The 19,505-nt window shown below is 41.3% G+C and overlaps 1 protein-coding gene across 1 annotated transcript in view; it reads left to right on the forward strand.

Annotated features, from left to right (window-relative positions):
* LOC135212213 (uncharacterized) overlaps window positions 1-19,505 on the forward strand; it is a 36,466-nt gene that overhangs the window by 15,531 nt on the left and 1,430 nt on the right. Inside the window, 9 exon segments of the mRNA XM_064245655.1 lie at window positions 948-1,119; window positions 3,023-3,043; window positions 3,046-3,185; window positions 3,455-3,618; window positions 3,892-4,025; window positions 9,055-9,167; window positions 9,315-9,466; window positions 9,916-10,114; window positions 18,690-18,812. Of these exon segments, the coding sequence (XP_064101725.1) occupies window positions 948-1,119; window positions 3,023-3,043; window positions 3,046-3,185; window positions 3,455-3,618; window positions 3,892-4,025; window positions 9,055-9,167; window positions 9,315-9,466; window positions 9,916-10,114; window positions 18,690-18,812 (1,218 nt within the window).

Raw genomic sequence — 19,505 nt, forward strand, 5'->3', positions numbered from 1 at the left:
TGAGTGACTGGCTCCCTCTTCTCATCTTTTTCCTCCTCCTCTACCTGTGGGCAGAGGGCCACGGTCGTCACTACGCTGATGAGGACGAGATGCAGGTGAGCTATATGACAGAGCCCCATCCTATCCCTTTCACTAGGGATAGGAGCAGAATATCCACCACTTCCTCCTACAAGGGGGGGAAGTGGATGCCTACAAGAGTCAAACCCATGACTTTATATTTGCTCCTGTACAGGAACAAGTTCTTACATTGCTGGTACGAAGAGATACGCTTGCCTCTCTCTTAGTACTCGGTCCAGAGGTCTGACCATTGATCCTGCGGTGCACACGCCCGATCAATCGGACAGAGGCTTGGATCCCTCCCTCGCTCTTACGACCAGGGAGACTTCCAAGGTTGGGCGAACACCAGTCTGTTCACAAAAGACTCAGATTCCTCCCACCAAGAAGTGAGTCTTCCTATTGTAAAAGGACCGAAGGTTTGTATGCCGTGTCGGAACAAATGACAATTTGTCCAAAATTGCATTTTTCCTAACTATACAAACCTGAGGTCCTTTTACACATAGTCCCACCTCATGCCACCCCTCACTCTGCAGTTTTTTGCTTGGGCCAAAAGCAAAAGTGATTTGTTTACCTCCCAGTCGTGCGCGCGCGCCTGTCGGACAAGCAGTTAACTACCGAACCCCTTGTTCGAAAGCTTACGACCTATCCAGCTGCCGCTAGTACCTTCCTATTGTAAAAGGACCTCAGGTTTGTATAGTTAGGAAAAATGCAATTTTGGACAAATTGTCATTTTTAGTAATGAAGATATATGTAATGCTGTGGTATGCATAAAGTGATTTGCAGAAATCATATTAAAACTTCTGTTTTATATACTTTTTCATAGTAATCCCTATGTGAGGCAATCATTTAAATTGGTAGTTTTATTAAGATATTTGATTATTTTATTCCAGTTTAATCTTTTTGGAGGAACTGTCTTAAAACTTGGCACAGAAAGACACCATGAAAAACTCCTAGCTGGTATTGACAATTTGCAAGACATTGGGTGCTTTGGTCTGACAGAATTGGGATATGGCAACAATGCTGTTGAAATGGAGACTATAGCCATATATGACAAGGAAACAGGTGAGAATACTTAGGAACTTAAGTTGAATTGATAGCAGTTAAATTAAAGTATACCTATATTAGAACTGCATTTTGTAATTACAGTACAGTCAACCCCCGTATTCACAGACTCCAGATTCACAGAATCTCGTATGTGCGGATTTCTCTCTGGAACATATACCCCCATTATTTGCAGGAAATTCACCTGTTAGCGGTATTTGTCATGAAAAATATCTAAAACAAATTTTCCTAATTTTTTTTTATGAATTTCATCATAAAATAAACTTTTTGTGATAAAACTATTAAAAAACCAGGTTTAAACATTTTTAACAAGTTTTTCTTGAGTTTTAACTTACAAAATAGGCAGTTTTGATAAGTTTTATAGGGTTTTCAACTATTCACTAGTTCTAGCTATTTGCGGGGGATGTCTGGTATACCCATCCCCCACGAATACGGGGAAACACTACGTACTATATGAATTAGTATATTTTCTTGCACTGTGTAGGGAAGTTCAGGTATATACAGTACCTCGGCTTAAACCATTCAAAGTTACAACTGTCATCTGTTAAGGCATTTCTGGTAAATAAATTAGCAGACACAGGCTTCATAGACTAGGCAACTTTTGAAACAAAACAAATCAGTTATGCCCAGCTGTACAAACAGCCACATATTCCCTGTAGTGCAGTTCATACTAGTTATAAATATTTCGTAAACACAACTTACAAACTATTTTTGTTCTAATTTCCATTTGTTGTCTCATCTGTCGTACAGTGTAATATTGTTATGTGGAATGAATGGTTGGAAACTGCAGCATATTGCACCAGCAAGTCTAGCTAGCCTGCATAGATTTCACAATTGAAGATTTTTTTTAGTTCTTTTTTAATTCTTTCATATCATGTTCGGTACATGTGGTAAAAGTATGTATTTGATATTGTGCTATGAAAATTACTGGCAAAAATAAGAAGTCTAGGTATTAGTATAGATAAAGCAAGTGACTGGATGTAATACTAGCTGATGAACAGAAAAGAGTGGTCATTAAATAGACATTCTGTTATTGGCAAAAGGTCACAGTGGTGTGCCTCTGGGTTCATTGCTTGGTCGTAAATGCCTTGTAGCTATGGCTGACCAACAAAATGAGTTTACTGATGACATGTGAATTTGTATTAATGCTATTAATGATAAAAACATTACAACAGTTGCAAGAAGGCATCGAGAAAATAGGTTAGCAAAATGGCTGATGCCATTCAGTTTATTAACATTTGGTGAGAAATTAAGTTAGTGAAATGGTCATTGGCCAGAGAAAGTCACTAATGAGGTCCATCATTGCAAGACTACTGGTTTTCAGTAGGGTCACCGTTAATTCAACGACGACAAAAAAGAATGAAAAACCAAAACATCAAGGCATAAAAATGCAGGCAGTGCTAAAACAACCAGCTTCTTGGCTAGAAAAGTATTAGCACTGTCCTGCTATGAAGGTGGTTAGAGAGAAACTGATATGTCACAGCGTTGTTGTTAATAAACAAGGTCAGGCTGCGCCTGCCTCCTTAACCACCATTGGCTGTCTCTCGTTGCTATTTTAACTTGGCTCCAGCAGGCGCTAGAGAAATTCCCCTACATGAAGACCAGAGGTTTGTTAGTTATGAAAAGTACTAATTGATTAACAATTTATCATATTAAATTCCTGAATATAAGTAAATCCCAACACCTTTATTAGTCTGCAGAGAAGTGTTTGTTCAGTAGGTGATAGAGGTGGGTAAATACTCCTTGAACAGTTTCTGAATCATGTCCCCATTATTAGGAGTAAGATGATTTGATCTGATAATCAGTATGCCTGTTACAAAATAATGTACTGTTTGCTTATAATTTCTTATTTAAAATGTATATTTATGACTGTTGGATAATTTTACCAACTAAATGTTTCTAGATGAATTCATTGTCAACACCCCAACACACTGGCACAGAAATATGGTATCACCAATGGAGCAGTCCATGCCAAGCATGTTGTGGTATTTGCACAGATGTTTGTTGAAGATGTAAATCATGGCATTCACGGAATTCTAGTTCGTATTCGTGACAATGATTTGAATGTGAGTATTATCAACTTTGTAATCAATGTGGTAGAATATATCAAGATTGGATAGTTATCACATAGGTAATATGTAGATGTCATTTTATTTATAGAATGTTGAATATGACAGTAGGAACTTGTTTATATGTTTTTTTCTTTTTTTTTTTTACACCAATGAAAATGTAAGACTTAAAAATGTTTTGGTAGGGATATGAAATTTATCATTAACAGTCTGCTTGGTACTTTTAACCATTGTGTTGACAATTGTTTTCTTGCATTACTCCTTAGGTAATGCCCAATGTTCGTGTTGAAGACATGGGTTATAAGATGGGATTGAATGGTGTTGACAATGCAAAACTAGTGTTTGATAATGTCCGCGTTCCTCGTGAAAATCTCCTCAATAGGTTCAGTGATGTTACTGCCGAGGGAAAGTTTGTGTCACAGATTAAAAGGTAAGCAGGCTGACTTTAAGTGTTTATTTAGTATTGAAATTTTTTAACTGTACTCTACACAAAACTACATTCGTAGAATCTGTGATGTCGTAAAAGAAAAGTAATTTTTCATGAAATTCTTAAACCTGAGTATTATGAGTGTGAACTATTAAGTGTTTCCCATGTTTTGTTGTGATCAAACTCTAGAAAGGTATCAGAAAAAATTGTTCTTCAAAATAAAATATTTAGCTCTCTGAAGACTCAGATTTTTAAAATTATCAATTATAATTTCAGTTCTCGAGCTAGATTCCTCACTGTAGCTGATCAGTTATTGTCAGGCCGTATCTGCATTGCTAGTATGTCTATGGGTGGGGCCAAAGCATCTCTTGCTGTTGCTCTTCGATACTCTGCTTCACGGCTTACTGTTGGTGAGTTAGTAATTCTACAGTGTGCATGCATTCTTTTATTTCTTTCATGTTGCTTCTGGGGCGTGTCCTATAATCATAGAGCGTCCTCTCCAATGAGTAGCATACTGGTGGTATGTCATCATAAGGGATTGCCTCATAGGACATCTCCTCTGTTGTAGATACACAACTCCTGGGCAGCCGAAGGACTTCTCCCCTGTTACATTGCAGTTACTTTGACAATGTGCAAGTTGACAATAGGATATTTACAATGTATCCGCGTTGAGCATTTTGTCATAGGACATCCCTTGGTTTATCCTATTTTTTCTTCCGTCTACTTGGAAAAGACCTATGTTAGACCTCTTCTCTTCGGCAGGAAGCTGGAGGTCTTCTATTCATGGTCCCAGAATTATTTGTTGGAGCAGAGGACCCCCTTCTGCCTTTTGGGAAATCTCTCGGAAGCTGAATGATGGAGTGCCCACACCTACCTCCTTGAATTGTATAAAGTCTGAGGAAGTTACACTCAATTCTAACTAATGTGGACTTGGTTGTCCTGTACATTCCATGCTCCAAGACCATGAGCTCTTCAAGATGAGCATGCCAACCTTTGAAGGAGGCTTACGAGTACAAGAACAATTCAGAGGGGTGATTTAAGGGTAACTGCCTTTGGTAAGCTCCAAAGTCTTTGGTTATTAACCCTAGTAGCTCCTTAACCCCAAGCTGAGCCGTCTGCTGCTGTGATTGGTCACATCAAAAGGACTTCTCTCCACTCAGTTCCTGTTCAGTAAATAAGATCTGAATGTTTTTCAGAACCGAGGAGGTTCCTTCTGTTGATACTGGCGAGGTGGTACAGGACTCGTTGTGTTTAGTTTGTCTGAAGGATGCGGACCTCTCATCGCCCTCAGAACCCTCGGTGTAGTTCAAGAGCTTGGAGCGGTCTTGTTCACCTAAGAAACTCGACTTCCTACTTGGGAACTTACTCTGGTACTGAGTATTTTCCCTCAACCTCCTTCAAGCACATGCATCAATCATCTCCCAGGAAACTTACTTTGTGAGCAGTTTTCCTTCTGACCTAGGCCTCCTTGGTAGGGTTGGGAAGCTTCAGGGTCCCGTCAAGCACTGAGTAGTTATCTGAACTTCTCGTCTCCTAGAGGTTAGGTGTTGTAGACTTCATGTTATCACAGGCAGTTCAAGAAGAGGTGTCCTAGAACACCCTTTCATCAAGTTTTCCCACTGATTAGGTGCATACAGAAGTGCATGATACCGGAGGAATACGTTCCTCCTTGGCATTTTAAAGTAGTTATCTGTTCATAGTATTTGAATGGTAGTTCATTACTACCTCAAACCACTTTTACTCTCTTCTGCATGAAGTGTTGCCCCACGATCCTTGGACAAATTTTCTTAGGGTCCAGTAGTGGCTGTTCAACAAGTGTCTCATCCAGTGCCCCTGGCGGGATAGTTTGTATCTTGCCTAAGATGATTGTGTGGAGTATGAAATGAGGAGTTGACTGGCCTCTTGTCTTTCCCTTTTCTCCTTTCTTCATTCCTTTGGGCAGTTGGAAGAATAGACAAATCATACGCTGGAACTGGCTTGATGCAGGTGAGCATTGCAGCCATGCTCTTACAGCACTTTCATGTTTCGTACAACATGCAAATCTGCTTCTCAGTAGCTTAAAACTCCTCTCTCCAGCAAGGGGAGCAAGGAGTCGTGGCAAACTTGTTTCTCGTGGCCGACATGGTTTGTTGCCTGAACAGATATACGTATGTAGTTCTTTTGGACTTCTGCGAATGCAATGAATCTGGTCAAGTTTCATTGTATTTGAACCCAGTGGACTGAGTGTTAGATATCCAAATATCTAACATCTCAAAGGCTTAGGTCTTCTTTAGCAATCTCATTTCCAAGAAGAATGATCGGGTGTGCCGAACCTCCAGTCGGTTCAGGATTCTCATACCTCCCTCCAAGTATGAGTCTATCCTATTGTTAAGACCGAAGGTTTGTTCTGTATATGAACAAATGACAAATTTTTAATAAATTTGTATTTTCCATAGCTAACAAACCTGAGGTCTTAACACTGACTGCCCACCTCTAGCTGCCCCTCTTACTTTTCACCCTGGGTTGGAAGAATGACTGATGCATCACTGGACTTGAGTGCAGTCTCTCGACTTGCTTCCACCTCAGCTATGCATTGAATGCCAGATGCCACAGATTCTTTGCATTTACAATATTTGATTGTTTTTAACTGGTTTCCAGCTTGTGCCAGATTTATCCTGTCGTTAAGGTAGAATGTTTGTTAGCTATGAAAAAACAAATTGATTAAAAATTTGTCATTTTCTATGCATACATAGTAGTATTTATTGGCTTTTTAAGATATTTTATGCTATATTGATCTTGCATCTGTGGGTTCCATGATTTTAGTGAGAGAAAAAGATAGGTGAGGTCTTACAAATGAAAGGAGTAAAAACAACCAATCCTTGATGGTCAGAATTTTTGTTTTTATTGTCTAACACTAAATTTTTATGTGTCAGAGTTTTATTCAAAAGATAACAAAACTTTTGCATATTTCTTTTGAGATGCCATGCTAATTAATACAAAAATAACAGCAATAAAGTTGAGAACATCACAAAGACCACCAACCATAGTATATTATCTGCTACCAGACCAAGGTGCTGGGAAGTGAATGTGGAATGTGAGCCCTTTTGTTGCTCAGTAATGTCCCTATTCAGTTATCTTACAAAGAGATAGGGATGTAGGTTGGCCAGATGTAGCTTTTTTGTGGCACCCAGCAAGATGTTACTTCAGATAATTCAAGTATGTACTAGATTATAGCCATAAATCAAGAAAACAGATAGAGAAGATACCCTGGGAGTAAGAATGGTTAAACCCAGAGCATTTGATCTCATTGCTGCCATTCAGTGCTGGCTTTTCAGTCATGGAAGGAAATGAAGAGCACAACTCTGGTTATTAAGCTGGAATAAATTGGTCAAAGACCAAGATACTTAGATTTTAAAGGTCTTAAGGGGGCCGGCCGGCTAATGCCCTTTTTTAAGGACAAGACTTTGATATTCATACCACTTAATAAGGTAACTTGGGACATCTCCAAACCGCATATGATTTCGCCTCTGACCTTCGGTTTTGTGACGCCAGGGCGATTTATCCCGAAAATAACCATTTTTCAAATTCTATCTCCTCCCTTGATATTTAATATTAAGACCTGGGATTACTACCATATATAGACCTGATGTAGACCTCCAATCGAATGGAGAGTTTTTTTTTCTGAAAGTCATTTTTTTTGCTTGATATGAATTTTTTCAATATGGTAAAAAAAATAAACCTATAAATCAAGAGAAAAAATTTATAAAAAAAATACAAAACAAAAATTGGAAAAAAAGGGCTCTATTTGATTGTTCTATAATGTCTTTCTGAGTTATATCCAAATTCAATGTTATAGCTTTAAAACTAAGTGAGAAGATAGATTTTGAAGGTCAATAAGTATAGTTTTGAGATACGGGCGTTCAAAGTTTTCCTTCGTATTTCTATAAAGACTGTTAATAAATAATGATTATTATGAATGTATATTTCTTTTTTGTGTATTAATAAACCAAAACTATTTTATTTATCATAATTTAATCATAAAATGATGATCCCTTTGCTCATTTATCGCAGCCTGGGGCACTGCTTGAGGCAAGATGGGGCACTCCTTCCTACGCAATTCTCTCTCTCCCCTTCACTAACTCGGCGTATTACAGCGAATTTTCTTCTTCTGTATGTTAGCGAGATGTTTTCCTTGTATTTTCCTCTTTGGCATGATGAAATTCTTGCCCGAAACAAAGATAAACAAACGTAAATGCAAGAGAATGTCAAGAGGTGAAACTCGAAGGCATACTCTTTTTTTTTTTACGGACAATTTAATAAATCATGATTATTATGAATTTCATATTCCATTTTGGGTATTGAAAAACCAAAACTTTGTTATTTATCATAAATGAAGATCTCTTTGCTCAAAGATCGTAGCATTAGCACAGTGTGACGTGTGCTGTCAAGCAAGACGGGAGCGTTACTAAGCAACCCTCCCCTCTCTTCACTAACTACGCATATATTATAATATGCTGTAATAGTACTTGAGCGATTTTTATTCGTCTGTATGTTAGCGAGATGTTTTCCTTGTCTTTTCCTCATTGGCATGATGAAATTCTTGCCGAAACATACACAAACATACGTAAAGGCAGGCGAATGTCAGAGGTGAAATGGGACGTGTAGACTACTTGAAGTCTGTGATCGCACTAAATCAGGACTGGACTTGGTAGCTGAGCCTGAAGTCTCCTTCTCAACTCGGGGAATGTCTACAGATGCCATTTCTCCCAATTTCTTGACAATAATTATCAAAATTTACGATAATAGAAGAAATATTGCATTTTCTTGTACGGATAAATGTTTTAGGCTTATTGAGTTACGTTAACTAATTACCCTGTAACTACGAAAGTAAGAGGAATTTTGACGAAAATATTTCGTATACGTATTCTCAATTGCCATATGAAGCTCCATGAATTTTTTCATGACTTTGCATTTTTCGCCCTATACCACCCTATATAGGGGTTCCGGCCAGCCCCTTAAAATAAGCAGCTACTTTGTTTCATTTAGTGAAGAAGGATAAAAAATGAGTGGTTACCTTAATGAAGTGATGTAGTTTATGCAAAATTTTGATGACTGTGCTACCAGCAATAGCTATTGTATTCTGCATCAAATCAAGGCTTAGGTCATTGTGGTTCACCCAAAAATTTACTGTTTAAGCTTTTGATGTCACCCTGAACTCCCTTTTGAGAGCCTCAGCCCTTAGTTTCTTTTGAGCTTCAGCCAATAAAGTCAAATACTGCACTTGTCAGTGATTTGAGGGTGCCCTTAATGCTTAGGATGATTTATCCCAGATAATTGGGATTTTACTTTATCCATATTTTTGTAATGTACATGCTAGAAAGATATACACAAGTTGTTGAACCTTAGTCCAGATAAGAAGAACTTTAAATGTTTGTCTGAGGTTCATGCTTATGTTTACAGGTCCCAGAGGAAAATCTGACATGTCTATCCTTCAATACCAGTTGCAGCAGCGAGCACTTATGCCACTTTTGGCCAGAACATACGCTATCAACTTTGGTTTAGATTATGTAAAAGTAAGTATAAGATTATTTTATGTTTGGAAATGAAATAAATCTGTCCTTTTTTACTTCAGATGTTAAAGGCTGTTTCTGTTAGAGTGATGAAAGTACTCTTAAAGTGCAAAATTACTGCTATTTTTATTATCTTTATCTTTCAACAAGCGTCGTTGGGCATTCCAAAAACCAGATGGATCTGAGCACCCAGAGGTAGTGACAATGTGTTGTGTAATCAAACCTCTTGCATCATGGAACTTGGAAGAAGTGGTATCTGTCTGCAGAGAACGATGTGGGGGTCAAGGATACCTATCATGTAAACAGGTACATGATTTTTGCTTCTCTTGCATATTATTGAATTTAGTATCATAGAGACTTCATAGGGGAGCACAGTTGAGGGTTGCAGTATATGAAGGCAGTACTAAAGTCTTGCAGCACCCCTGCTACAACTTTTCCTTTAAATCTAGAACTATTCCTTGGGACCAACCTTATGAAAATACTGTATAATTATATGGGAGTTGATATTTTGAATGACTTTTTTTTTTTTTTTTTTTTTTTTTTTTTTTTTTTTTATCATTGGATACAACTTGTGGAATTTTATGAAATATATAGTATGTACTAGTTCTTGTTGAATTACAATATGAATGTATTATATATGAACAGATGAATGTATTATATATGAACAGATGGATGTATTAGATGTGAACATTAATTTTAAGTGTAAAGTAAAATTCATATAATTTATTGTTTAAACTAAGTTGTATTTTATCAGATTTGGTACATTCTTGGGCTTAGCACATGCTGCTATGACAGCTGAGGGAGACAACAGTGTTTTAATGCAGAAGGTTGCCAAGGAAAGACTAGCGGCCTTTAAACCCCTTAATGTCAATGCTGACCTTCCTGCCAACCCATCCAACATTGAGTATTTGCATGATCTTATGAACAGAAGGGAAAACCTTCTTTTTAAAGTAAGTTATATTAACAAATTGTTAATTTTATTGTTTGTTAATGTTTAATTGATTTGGCCTGAATGTTTTTTTGATAAGTTGAGATACTATTTAGCTACTGAAAGATTAGTGAATACTTTATGCAGTGTGAATTTACTGGTAATAGTCTGTGATGTTGGGCTAAATTACATAGGAACTGCTGTGACATTTCTCCCAAGGATATTGCTAATTGCTAAAACAGTAACTAAGAATGTAAATGTAAACCCTCGAGATGGAAGCCTATTAATAAGCCTCTATATGGGCTTATTAATAGGCTTCTTTGGTTAGCGTAACAGTGAATGAAGACAATCTTTTCCTGGCTTTTGTGACTAGTCAGCTTGGAAGTTTATTAGTTCTGTCATTGCAGCTAACTTTCTCATGACAAAAATCCTAGGTAACTGACTAAGCCTTTGCCTTTACCATTTTGTCTCTGGTATTATACCAAGAAATGAAAAATACTATCCTGTGCTGACTCCAGTACAATATATAGATATTGGTCAGTGGCGAAGGAAAACAAGTTGCTAAGCCTTCCCACAAGCTCCAAGCACTTTCAACTCAATTTTTAAACAATTTTGAGGCCAGTGTAACTTTAGTGGCAGGCTGTTCATTTCTTAAGACAGTGAAAAATGTAGTTGGAGTGGGTGGACAGTATGACAGATTGAGAAAGTAAATGAGATGAAGTACAAGGATCTAAAGCTGGAAGTGGGAGAAAACCCTGCTGTTGCACTAAGTAGTAATAGCTAAGCATAGTTTGGACAGCAAGATGGAAGAAAAGAACTTGGAATGGAAGTGAAGTAAAGGGTAATATGTGGGTGCAGATTCTGTAGTTTCATCACCTTAATCATCCTTTTGTTCATCTGTTGTGGCATTCTTTATGATGTAGACTTTCTATGGTTTTATGACTACATCAGACCTAATAGATGAGTGCTGACCTGTATTACATTGGTTGCTCCTTTGAAGTACCCTGTGTCATTGTAAGACTTCTAACCCCCAGCATTCCATTGTGGATCTGATAAGGAAGCTGGACACTATAATTTGATATTCATATCAGGTTTTTGCTTTCACTGATATCATTCACTGTAGTATGTCTTCAGGGTGACAGATTCTACATAATATATAGGAGGTCAATCCCAAAGATCTTTCACAAAAGTAATGAGTTTACACAAACCCATTACTTACATAAAATCTGAATTACAACTTATGTGGAAAGGATCAGGTTACTAAAAACACCAGAATTAGCTAATTAAGACTTGGGTATATGGTAAACTTGTTACTTATGTGCAAGTTCTTTGGGACCAACCTCTTGTATAAGAATCTGTGTCACTCTAAGACATACCACTGTGAATTATATCAGTGAAAGCAAAAACCTTTTATGTATATCAACTAATTAAGACTTGTAAGATCCATGTCTTAATTAGTTGATTCCAGCATTTTTAGTAACCTGATCCTATCCACCTAAATTGAGATGCTGATATAATATAAGTAATGGGTTTGTGGTAAAACAATTATTTTCTAAAACAAAATTTCTCCTCCAAGCACATTACTAGTAATACAACCTCCAATCTCCCAGCCCAACTAATTTCATATAGTGCTTGGATTAGACAACACAAGTATAATGAGACATATGGTAGGCTTAAAATATGAGATTCACCCTTGCAAGTGCAGTTCTGCTGGCTGCCTGTTGTTTTCTGTCTTCCTTTATTTTAAGATGGAGTGAAGAGGCTTGGATGATTTCATAGCACATGTAATGGCCAATAACAAGTAATCAGGTTTTGTTTGTGGAAAAAATTTTAGTTGCCAAAAAATCATAATATTATATCTTTTGATGAATGGTAGAGTATGTTAATATTTAGCTCTTTTCAAGAAAGTACTTCAATTGCCTTAAAGAAGAAAGTCAAATGTACGGGTATAGAGAAAATTTGTCATTTGTTCATATGCGCACAAACCTTCGGTCTTAACAATAGGATAGACTCATACTTGGAGGAGGTACAAGACATCCTAGACCGGCTGGGGCTTACCCACCAGTCCAGCTCCTAGAGAAATGACATCTGGAGAGGGACTGAAGCCCGTTGAGAAGCTAGATAAATTGTTATCTAACCACTAGAACCTGAGTGACATACAGTGATATATGAGAGAACCATTGTATAGGGAACCAAAGAGAAACTTTGACTGTCCAATAACAAACCAAGACACCAGGGTTTGTATTACTCCCAACCCCTCCTTGCCAAGGAGTGGAGCATATGCTACCAAATAGCGGGCAAGATATTTGTATATTACACGACCACACTATCAGTATGACTACCTTACTCACCTGTATCAGACCAATCCAGCGAATGACATGTATATCCTTAAACCGCCCGAAGGAAGAAGGAAAGGTACAAGACAAAGAAGGAGACCAGCCAACTCACTCATTCTCTCATCCACACAATCATCTTAGGTAAGATACAAAGGTGCCCTGTTAAAGGCAACTATGAATTACACAACTTGTTAGGCAGCCACCACAGGACCCAGGGAAAACATGTCTGCAGATCTGTGGGCAACATCCTTAAGATAGAAAGGTGAACGTGGACTGGTGTAACCAAGTACCAGCGCTCAGCACTCTATGTACAGCCAAGTTCTTTTTGAAAGCCAGAGAGGGAATAATACCCCTAATGTCATGTGCTCTAGCCTGCACAGACATGGTGGTGGAATCATATCCAAAAAGAGTTAGTATTCTTCGACACCTGTTTCTTTGTACAGCCTGTGCTAACAAAAAGTCTGCGGCAGCCTCGTCTAAGGTGCCGAGTCCTTTTAAGGTAGCAACGCAGGGCCCGGACGAGGCACAACAAAAGCTCTTGAGCATCACCACCCACAAAGTCATTCAGTGATGGAATGGAAAACGAAGTGAACCTGTCATCATGCACAGAGGGACTGTGGGTCTTGGCCACGAATTCCGGGACAAATTCGAAGGATATTGACCCCCAACCCCTGGTGTGCTTCACCTCATAGCTCAGACCGTGGAGCTCTCCTACCCTCTTGGAAGATGCAAGGCCAGAAGGAAAACGGTCTTGAGCGTCAGGTACCTGTCAGATGAGCGACGCAAGGGCTCATATGGATTCTTAGTGAAGCTCTTAAGAACCAAGGAAACATCCCATGTCGGAGGCTTGAGCTCTCTAGGAGAATTTGACTGCTCAAACCCCTTAACTAACAGGGAAAGTTTCCCAGGAAGGGATGTCGATACCCTTAAGGCGTATCACCAAACTCAGGGCCACCCTTTAGCCTCTAATGGCAGAAACAGACAAATGCATCTCGTCTCTGAGGAAGGTTAAAAAGTCTACTATTTGCCTATTTGCTGAATAGAGGTTGCGAGTGGAGAAAAACCCCGTTTACGACACCAATCACAGTAGATCGCCCATTTGCCTTGGTAAACCGCGGAGGTCGACTTTCTAAGACTGCTGGACATATGCCCTGCTGTTCTCTGAGAAAAGCCTCTCGCTCGGAGGAGATACTTGATAGCCTCCAACTGTGAAGAGACAGGGATTCTACTGACTGGTGGAACCTTTCTGCATGGGCTGACACAGGAGATGTTGCCAAGGGGGAATCTCCCTCAGAACTTCTGACAACGACAACAGATCTGGGAACCATTCCGCCTGAGGCCACAGAGTAGCTACCAAAGTCATCCTGAGACCCTGTGAACTCATTAGCCTGTTCAGAACCTGACAGATCGAACAAAAAGGAGGGAAGGCATACACCTCCAGGTTGTCCCAGGGATGTTGGAATGCATCCTCTGCCAATGTTAAGGATCTGGAACCACTGAACAGAACATCTCTAGCTTCCTATTGAAGCAGGTCACAAAAAGGTCCAGCATGGGTCTCCCCTAAATCTGGAAAAGCTTGTCTGCCACCACTTGATGAAGGGGCCACTCTGTGCCTAGGATCTGATCCCGGCGACTAAGTTGTCTGCAACCACGTTCCGTTTGCCTGAGATATACCTGGCTGAGAGCTTTACCAAATTGCTGACCGCCTGCTGGTGAAGCTCGACAGTCAAGGCGTGAAGTTGACACGAAACCAGGCCTCCCTGTTTGTTGTCATAGGCTACCACTGTGGTGTTGAGTCCCGACATGAGAACGACAGAATGACCTTCTACCTTCCTCCGAAACTCCTTCAGACCCAGGAAGGCTGCCTTCAACTCCAAGACATTGATATGTTGCTGCTTGTCCTCCAAACTCCAAACGCCTGAAGCGATGAGGCCGCCTAAATGAGCCCCCCAACCTGCGAGGCGTCCGAGAACAGAAGGAAGTCCGGTGGAAGAGAACGCAGAGGGACACCCTTGAACATTCTGGTCGTCTAGCCACCAGTGAAGGTTTTCTCTCACTTCCAGAGACAGAGGAACCATTAACGGGAGAGTCCCCCGCCAGAGACCAGAACTCTCCAAATCTCCATTGCACAAACTGAAGATGAAGACACCCAAGAGGGACCAGCTTCTCCAGGGAAGACAACACTCCCAGAAGAACATGCCACTGATGAGCTGACTGATGTGATTCTGACAGGAAGTTGCGCGCCACCACCCACAACTTCTCCAATCTCTGATCCAACGGGAAAACTTTTGCCACTGTCATATCGATGACCATGCCAGGTAGAGGATCCTTTGACTGGGTACGAGGTTTGACTTTTCCTGGTTGACTAATATGCCCAGTTCCAGACAGAACCGAAGTAGACAATCCCTGTCCTGCAGCAGCTTTTCCCTGGAAACTGCCAAGACTAACCAATCGTCAAGGTACCTCAGCAAACGGATCTCCTAAGCATGGGCCCAACTTGACACGAGAGAGAAGACCCTTGTGAACACTTGAGGGGCTGTGGTTAGCCTGAAGCACATGACTTTGAACTCGAAGACCTTGTCCCCAAGAGAGAAGTGAAGGAACTTCCTGGATGTGGGATGAACAGGGATTTGGAAGTATGCGTCCCTTAAGTCTATCGACAGCATGAAGTCACCTTCCCTCATGGCTGCCAACACCAAGCGCGGGGTCTCCTTCTTGAGCCGTGTCTTCCTGATGAAGTGATTCAAGGTGGATAAGTTGATCACAGGCCTCCATCCTCCCCAACGCCTTGAACACCAAGAAGATGTGACTGTAAAACCCCGGGGATGGACGCACCACTTCCTCTATCGCATCCTTGTCCAGCATTTTCTGCACTTCCTCCCAAAGAGCCAAGAACTTCAGAGAATCTGGAGGGTATGCCTTCCTGAGCTGTGGCTTGTCCCAACAGAGGTGGAGAGAAGTCAAATGTCAGTAGGTATCCCACCCGAAGGACAACTACCACCCACTTCTCTGCCCCATAACTCTTCCATTTGGCCCAATGGCCCGCCAGGCACCCCCCAACCGGTGCAGGAGCAGGAGAGGCGCCTAACCTACCTACGGCCCCCTTTACTTCTGGTCCTTGGGCCCCTTCTTGGCTTAAAGGAACGAGAGCAAAAGGGGCATTGATCTTCTGACTTAGGCTGAGTCGAATGGGAAGGCCCTGCCGAACTCGAAGTCCTCAATGGCCTACCAGGCGACGATCTCCTTGACTGCTGCTGGACAGGGGAAAGAGGAGGAGCCAGACGTCTCCGAGGACGAGACTCCGACTTAGACACGGCCTGGTGCACCAGTCTGTCTTTGGTGTCAGCCCAGCACCGGTCTTTCGCATTCTCGAGCTCTGTTCGAGGAAACAAAAATTGGGATTCAACAGATCTCCGTTCCTCTATGCCAGCAAGGACTCCGTGTCGAGCGATCACTCCATTCTAGACAGAGCCGCGTCCCTTCTAATCAGAAGGTTAGCCCATAAATTAGCACTGAGGTGAGCCAAATATGAAAATGCCTTGCCCCCCCGAACTGCAACCCGACTGATAAGCGAGGGGTGCACTCACCAACCCTTCCGGGGACCTGTCAGAAGCTATCTTGGCAATAACCACAGACCAGAAGTCCAGCCAAGAAACCGTCTGCAACATGGAGGCTGCCGTAGATTCCAATGCTGAGGCATCTTGCAGAGACAAGGACGGAGCCACCGACCTCACCTGCTCCAAAGTCAAACCAGCTTCAGGCAAATGGCGGCTGGGTTAAGATGGCCCGACAACAGAAAAGCAGAGCTCGTAGCAGGCGTTAACCTTCTGCAAGACTGACTGAACGTGCCCCAACAAAGGAAGCTGAAGAGATGATTTGGGATCCTGAGTAGTTCCCACTAAGGCTTCCAAGCAAGGAGGAGTGTAAGACAACCGAGCTGAGTCCTACTTTCCAAATTGTTAAACCATGAATGAGATCAACAACTTCCTAAAAGGAAGACAAAAACTCTTGCGTGCTCCTGCTCTGGCAACGGAGACCGACGACGAGAAGGATGTGCAGGCTCGCTCCTCTTAAGGCACCTTCCCACTAAATAATGGGAGAGTAGCAGCCAAACAGTTGAAACCCCAACTAACCTGTCTGGGCTGGGTCCATGCGTCGGCTTCCGAGACAAACTCATTATAACACTAGGAACATCACTTACCCCAACAGATGACTCCTTAACGTGTGCCATGAATGGTCACGGGCGTGGCGGACATACAAACGTGAGATGGGGGGGAATCCCGAACACCCGAGATTGAAGGAGAATCCCCTAGAGTCCAACTCTTGGAAGCACCAGTGAGAGAGGCAGGCAAACACTCCTGCTGCACCAACTCTGCGCTTACTACCTTCGACCTCTTGACAGGCGCCTTGAGATCCTTACGGCCACGAATAGGCCTTGGAGAAGAAGGAGCACTTACATCATGTGCAAGGGCAGGGGAGGTTCGAACACTGCCCGAAACACCAGCCACTCGGGAACACGTCTGCATTGTTCCTCCCTCGTAGGCGAAGATAGGGGTGTAGAGGGGGAAGAGGGAGAGGAAGACAGCACTGGTTTCTTATACAAATTCTTCTCAGGAGGCGGGGACAAAGCAACACATTTCCTACCAGTCCTCCCAACCAATAAGGCAGCCAACTTCACATCCAAAACAGAGTCCAATCTCTGAAGCGCTGCCTGGCATATAACCTCAGACTGATGTGCCAGAGAAGGCTCCGATGACAAGGAAGGGAGATATAGCGAACTTGGTGGCAGGGATGACGTCACGGCTGAGACAGGCAGATCAGAGGAGACGACTGGGAGAGACATCATCGATGAGAGTGACATCACAAGTGGTGGTGACGTCACGCTTCCCCTTGGTGCGAGGGGGAATCAGACACCACTGGCGGAGGAATACAAAAAGACGGATCCTGTGACGTCATCAACGGGGCTGATGCTACGGCGTTTCTCTGACTCGAAGAAGCGGCAGCAGTCACTGGCGGAGCAATACAAGGTGGCCGACCTTGGCTACCACGAAGACGAGGCCGGGAGGAGGGGGGATGGCCTGGCCAGTCCGGGGAGGGGGGTGTGAGCCTTCACAAAATGCGCTAGCAACTTCTCCAAGGATGGGGGACCCCCTAGCCCGAGCGTCTTCCAAATCGCTGCCATTTTGGACGCCTCCGACTCTGGAAGAAAAGAGATTGATGGAAAAGCCTCACCCCTCTCAGGAATCAAATTAACTCCCAAGGAAGAAGGGGCTACATTACAAACATCAGCCTGGTGACCTCCCGATACTTCCAGCGACAAATCAGTGGAAGAAAAGGAAGGAGACACAAGAACAACACTACTATGGGGGTTGACACTGCAGGAGACGAAGCTTTGGGAAGAGTCGAAACCCTCTGATGTTCTCTCTTGCCATAAAACGACTTCCACTGCTCTTTAGGCCATGCCCAGCATTCCGTGCAAGGATTCGTTATAGTAAAAAAATTAGAACAATACCTACTGCACGTTATGTGAGGGTCAGTCGCTGCCGAAGCCAAAATACGAGAACACAGAAAACCTGGAACTCCGGGGCACATACTTTGATGCGAGAAGGAGGAGCAGAAGAAGCCAATAATATCAGCCAAACACACACACACTAAACACAAGCGAAACGGGCAATGAACCGGGAAAAGGCCAAGAGAGGTTAACACGACTCTCGCCCAGGCGGTCAAAGAAACACACGCGTAGCGGCGTGGTCCTTGATCACTCCTCACCCAAGCTACGCATGCGTTGCCAGATATCACAAGATTCCTTGCTTTCATCTGCTTTTTAACCAGATCCAACTAGGTGCTATAAATTATTCTATTGTTAAGACTGAAGGTTTGTAGTTATGAAATATACAAATTGTCTTAGAAAATTTGTCATTTTAAAGTCTTTAACAAAAGTCTTTTTCTATTTTTTTTTTCATATTTTTCAGTTGCATTATTACATTTAAATTAATATGCAGCATGAAACTAGAAAACTTCAGCTGTGATGTGTCATTGGCATTAGCAATGGTCAGTTTTTCTGATACTGATTGTTTATAATAGAATTTTAGTACCCCACATTGTTTTCAAAATTTATAGCAGTCCTTGGAGTAATCATACCTTTAAAATTTGACTCTGTCAGCCATTTGATTCATTTAGTTTATAATGCATAACTCTTTGTGTCTTTAGGACTGTTTTTGGCTTTGGTTAAGTTATTATATATGTATTACTTTTCGTCAGATGCTTGGCAAAAAGTTGATGGCAGCAGGAAAGGAAGGCTTATTTGATACTTGGATGATGCAAGAATCAGATCTTGTGCAAGGGTCTGCTAAAGCCTTTGGTGAAAGACTCATTTCAGACCAGGTTAGTTTATTTTCTTATCCATGAGGTGGCAGCATTGTACTTATTTGTATGTAATGAATATTAAAATTATTTTTGTTGAGTAGAGTAAAAAGTACTTGAGGATGAGAGGGAAAATCTTGTGCAAAATTTGGAACTAACTAGCTAACCTGTGCAAAATTTGGAACAACTAACTAGCTAACCTCTGGTAATTACAACACTGTATTGTAAAATGTAACTTATATTACTTTTTTCAAAACTCATACAAATTATGAGAAGAGGTTGAAAGATGGCATTACATATGGCGTAATTTGATATTTGTAGTAAACATCAGCCATCTCCACTGTCAGTCAAAGCAGACATTTAATTTCAAAGAATTCCTACTCAGATTTAGTAAGTAAGGTGTTTGTTTTTTATTAGTTGAAGAGATATTAGCCATTTAGAAAAACTGATACACTACCTCCATAAAAATGTTAACACATTTTGCACCTCTGCTACCGAGTCTCCATTTGTGTTAGTATGAAAGGCAAACGAGAGCATGTAAATTGTGTTGAAAGTTCTTATTCCATAAATCTTATTTTTTCATAGGTGTCACTGTATATAGTGCATTTTAACCAAACAAGAACCCTGTAAAAGTTTTGAAGTTGTGTGCCTCATCCTGCTAATATTTAAACAATAATATTTTACCCATAAGCAGGTTAGCAGTGTTGTTATTTA

Source organism: Macrobrachium nipponense, chromosome 40, assembly GCF_015104395.2.
Source record: "Macrobrachium nipponense isolate FS-2020 chromosome 40, ASM1510439v2, whole genome shotgun sequence".
Classification (NCBI taxonomy): Eukaryota; Metazoa; Arthropoda; class Malacostraca; order Decapoda; family Palaemonidae; genus Macrobrachium; species Macrobrachium nipponense.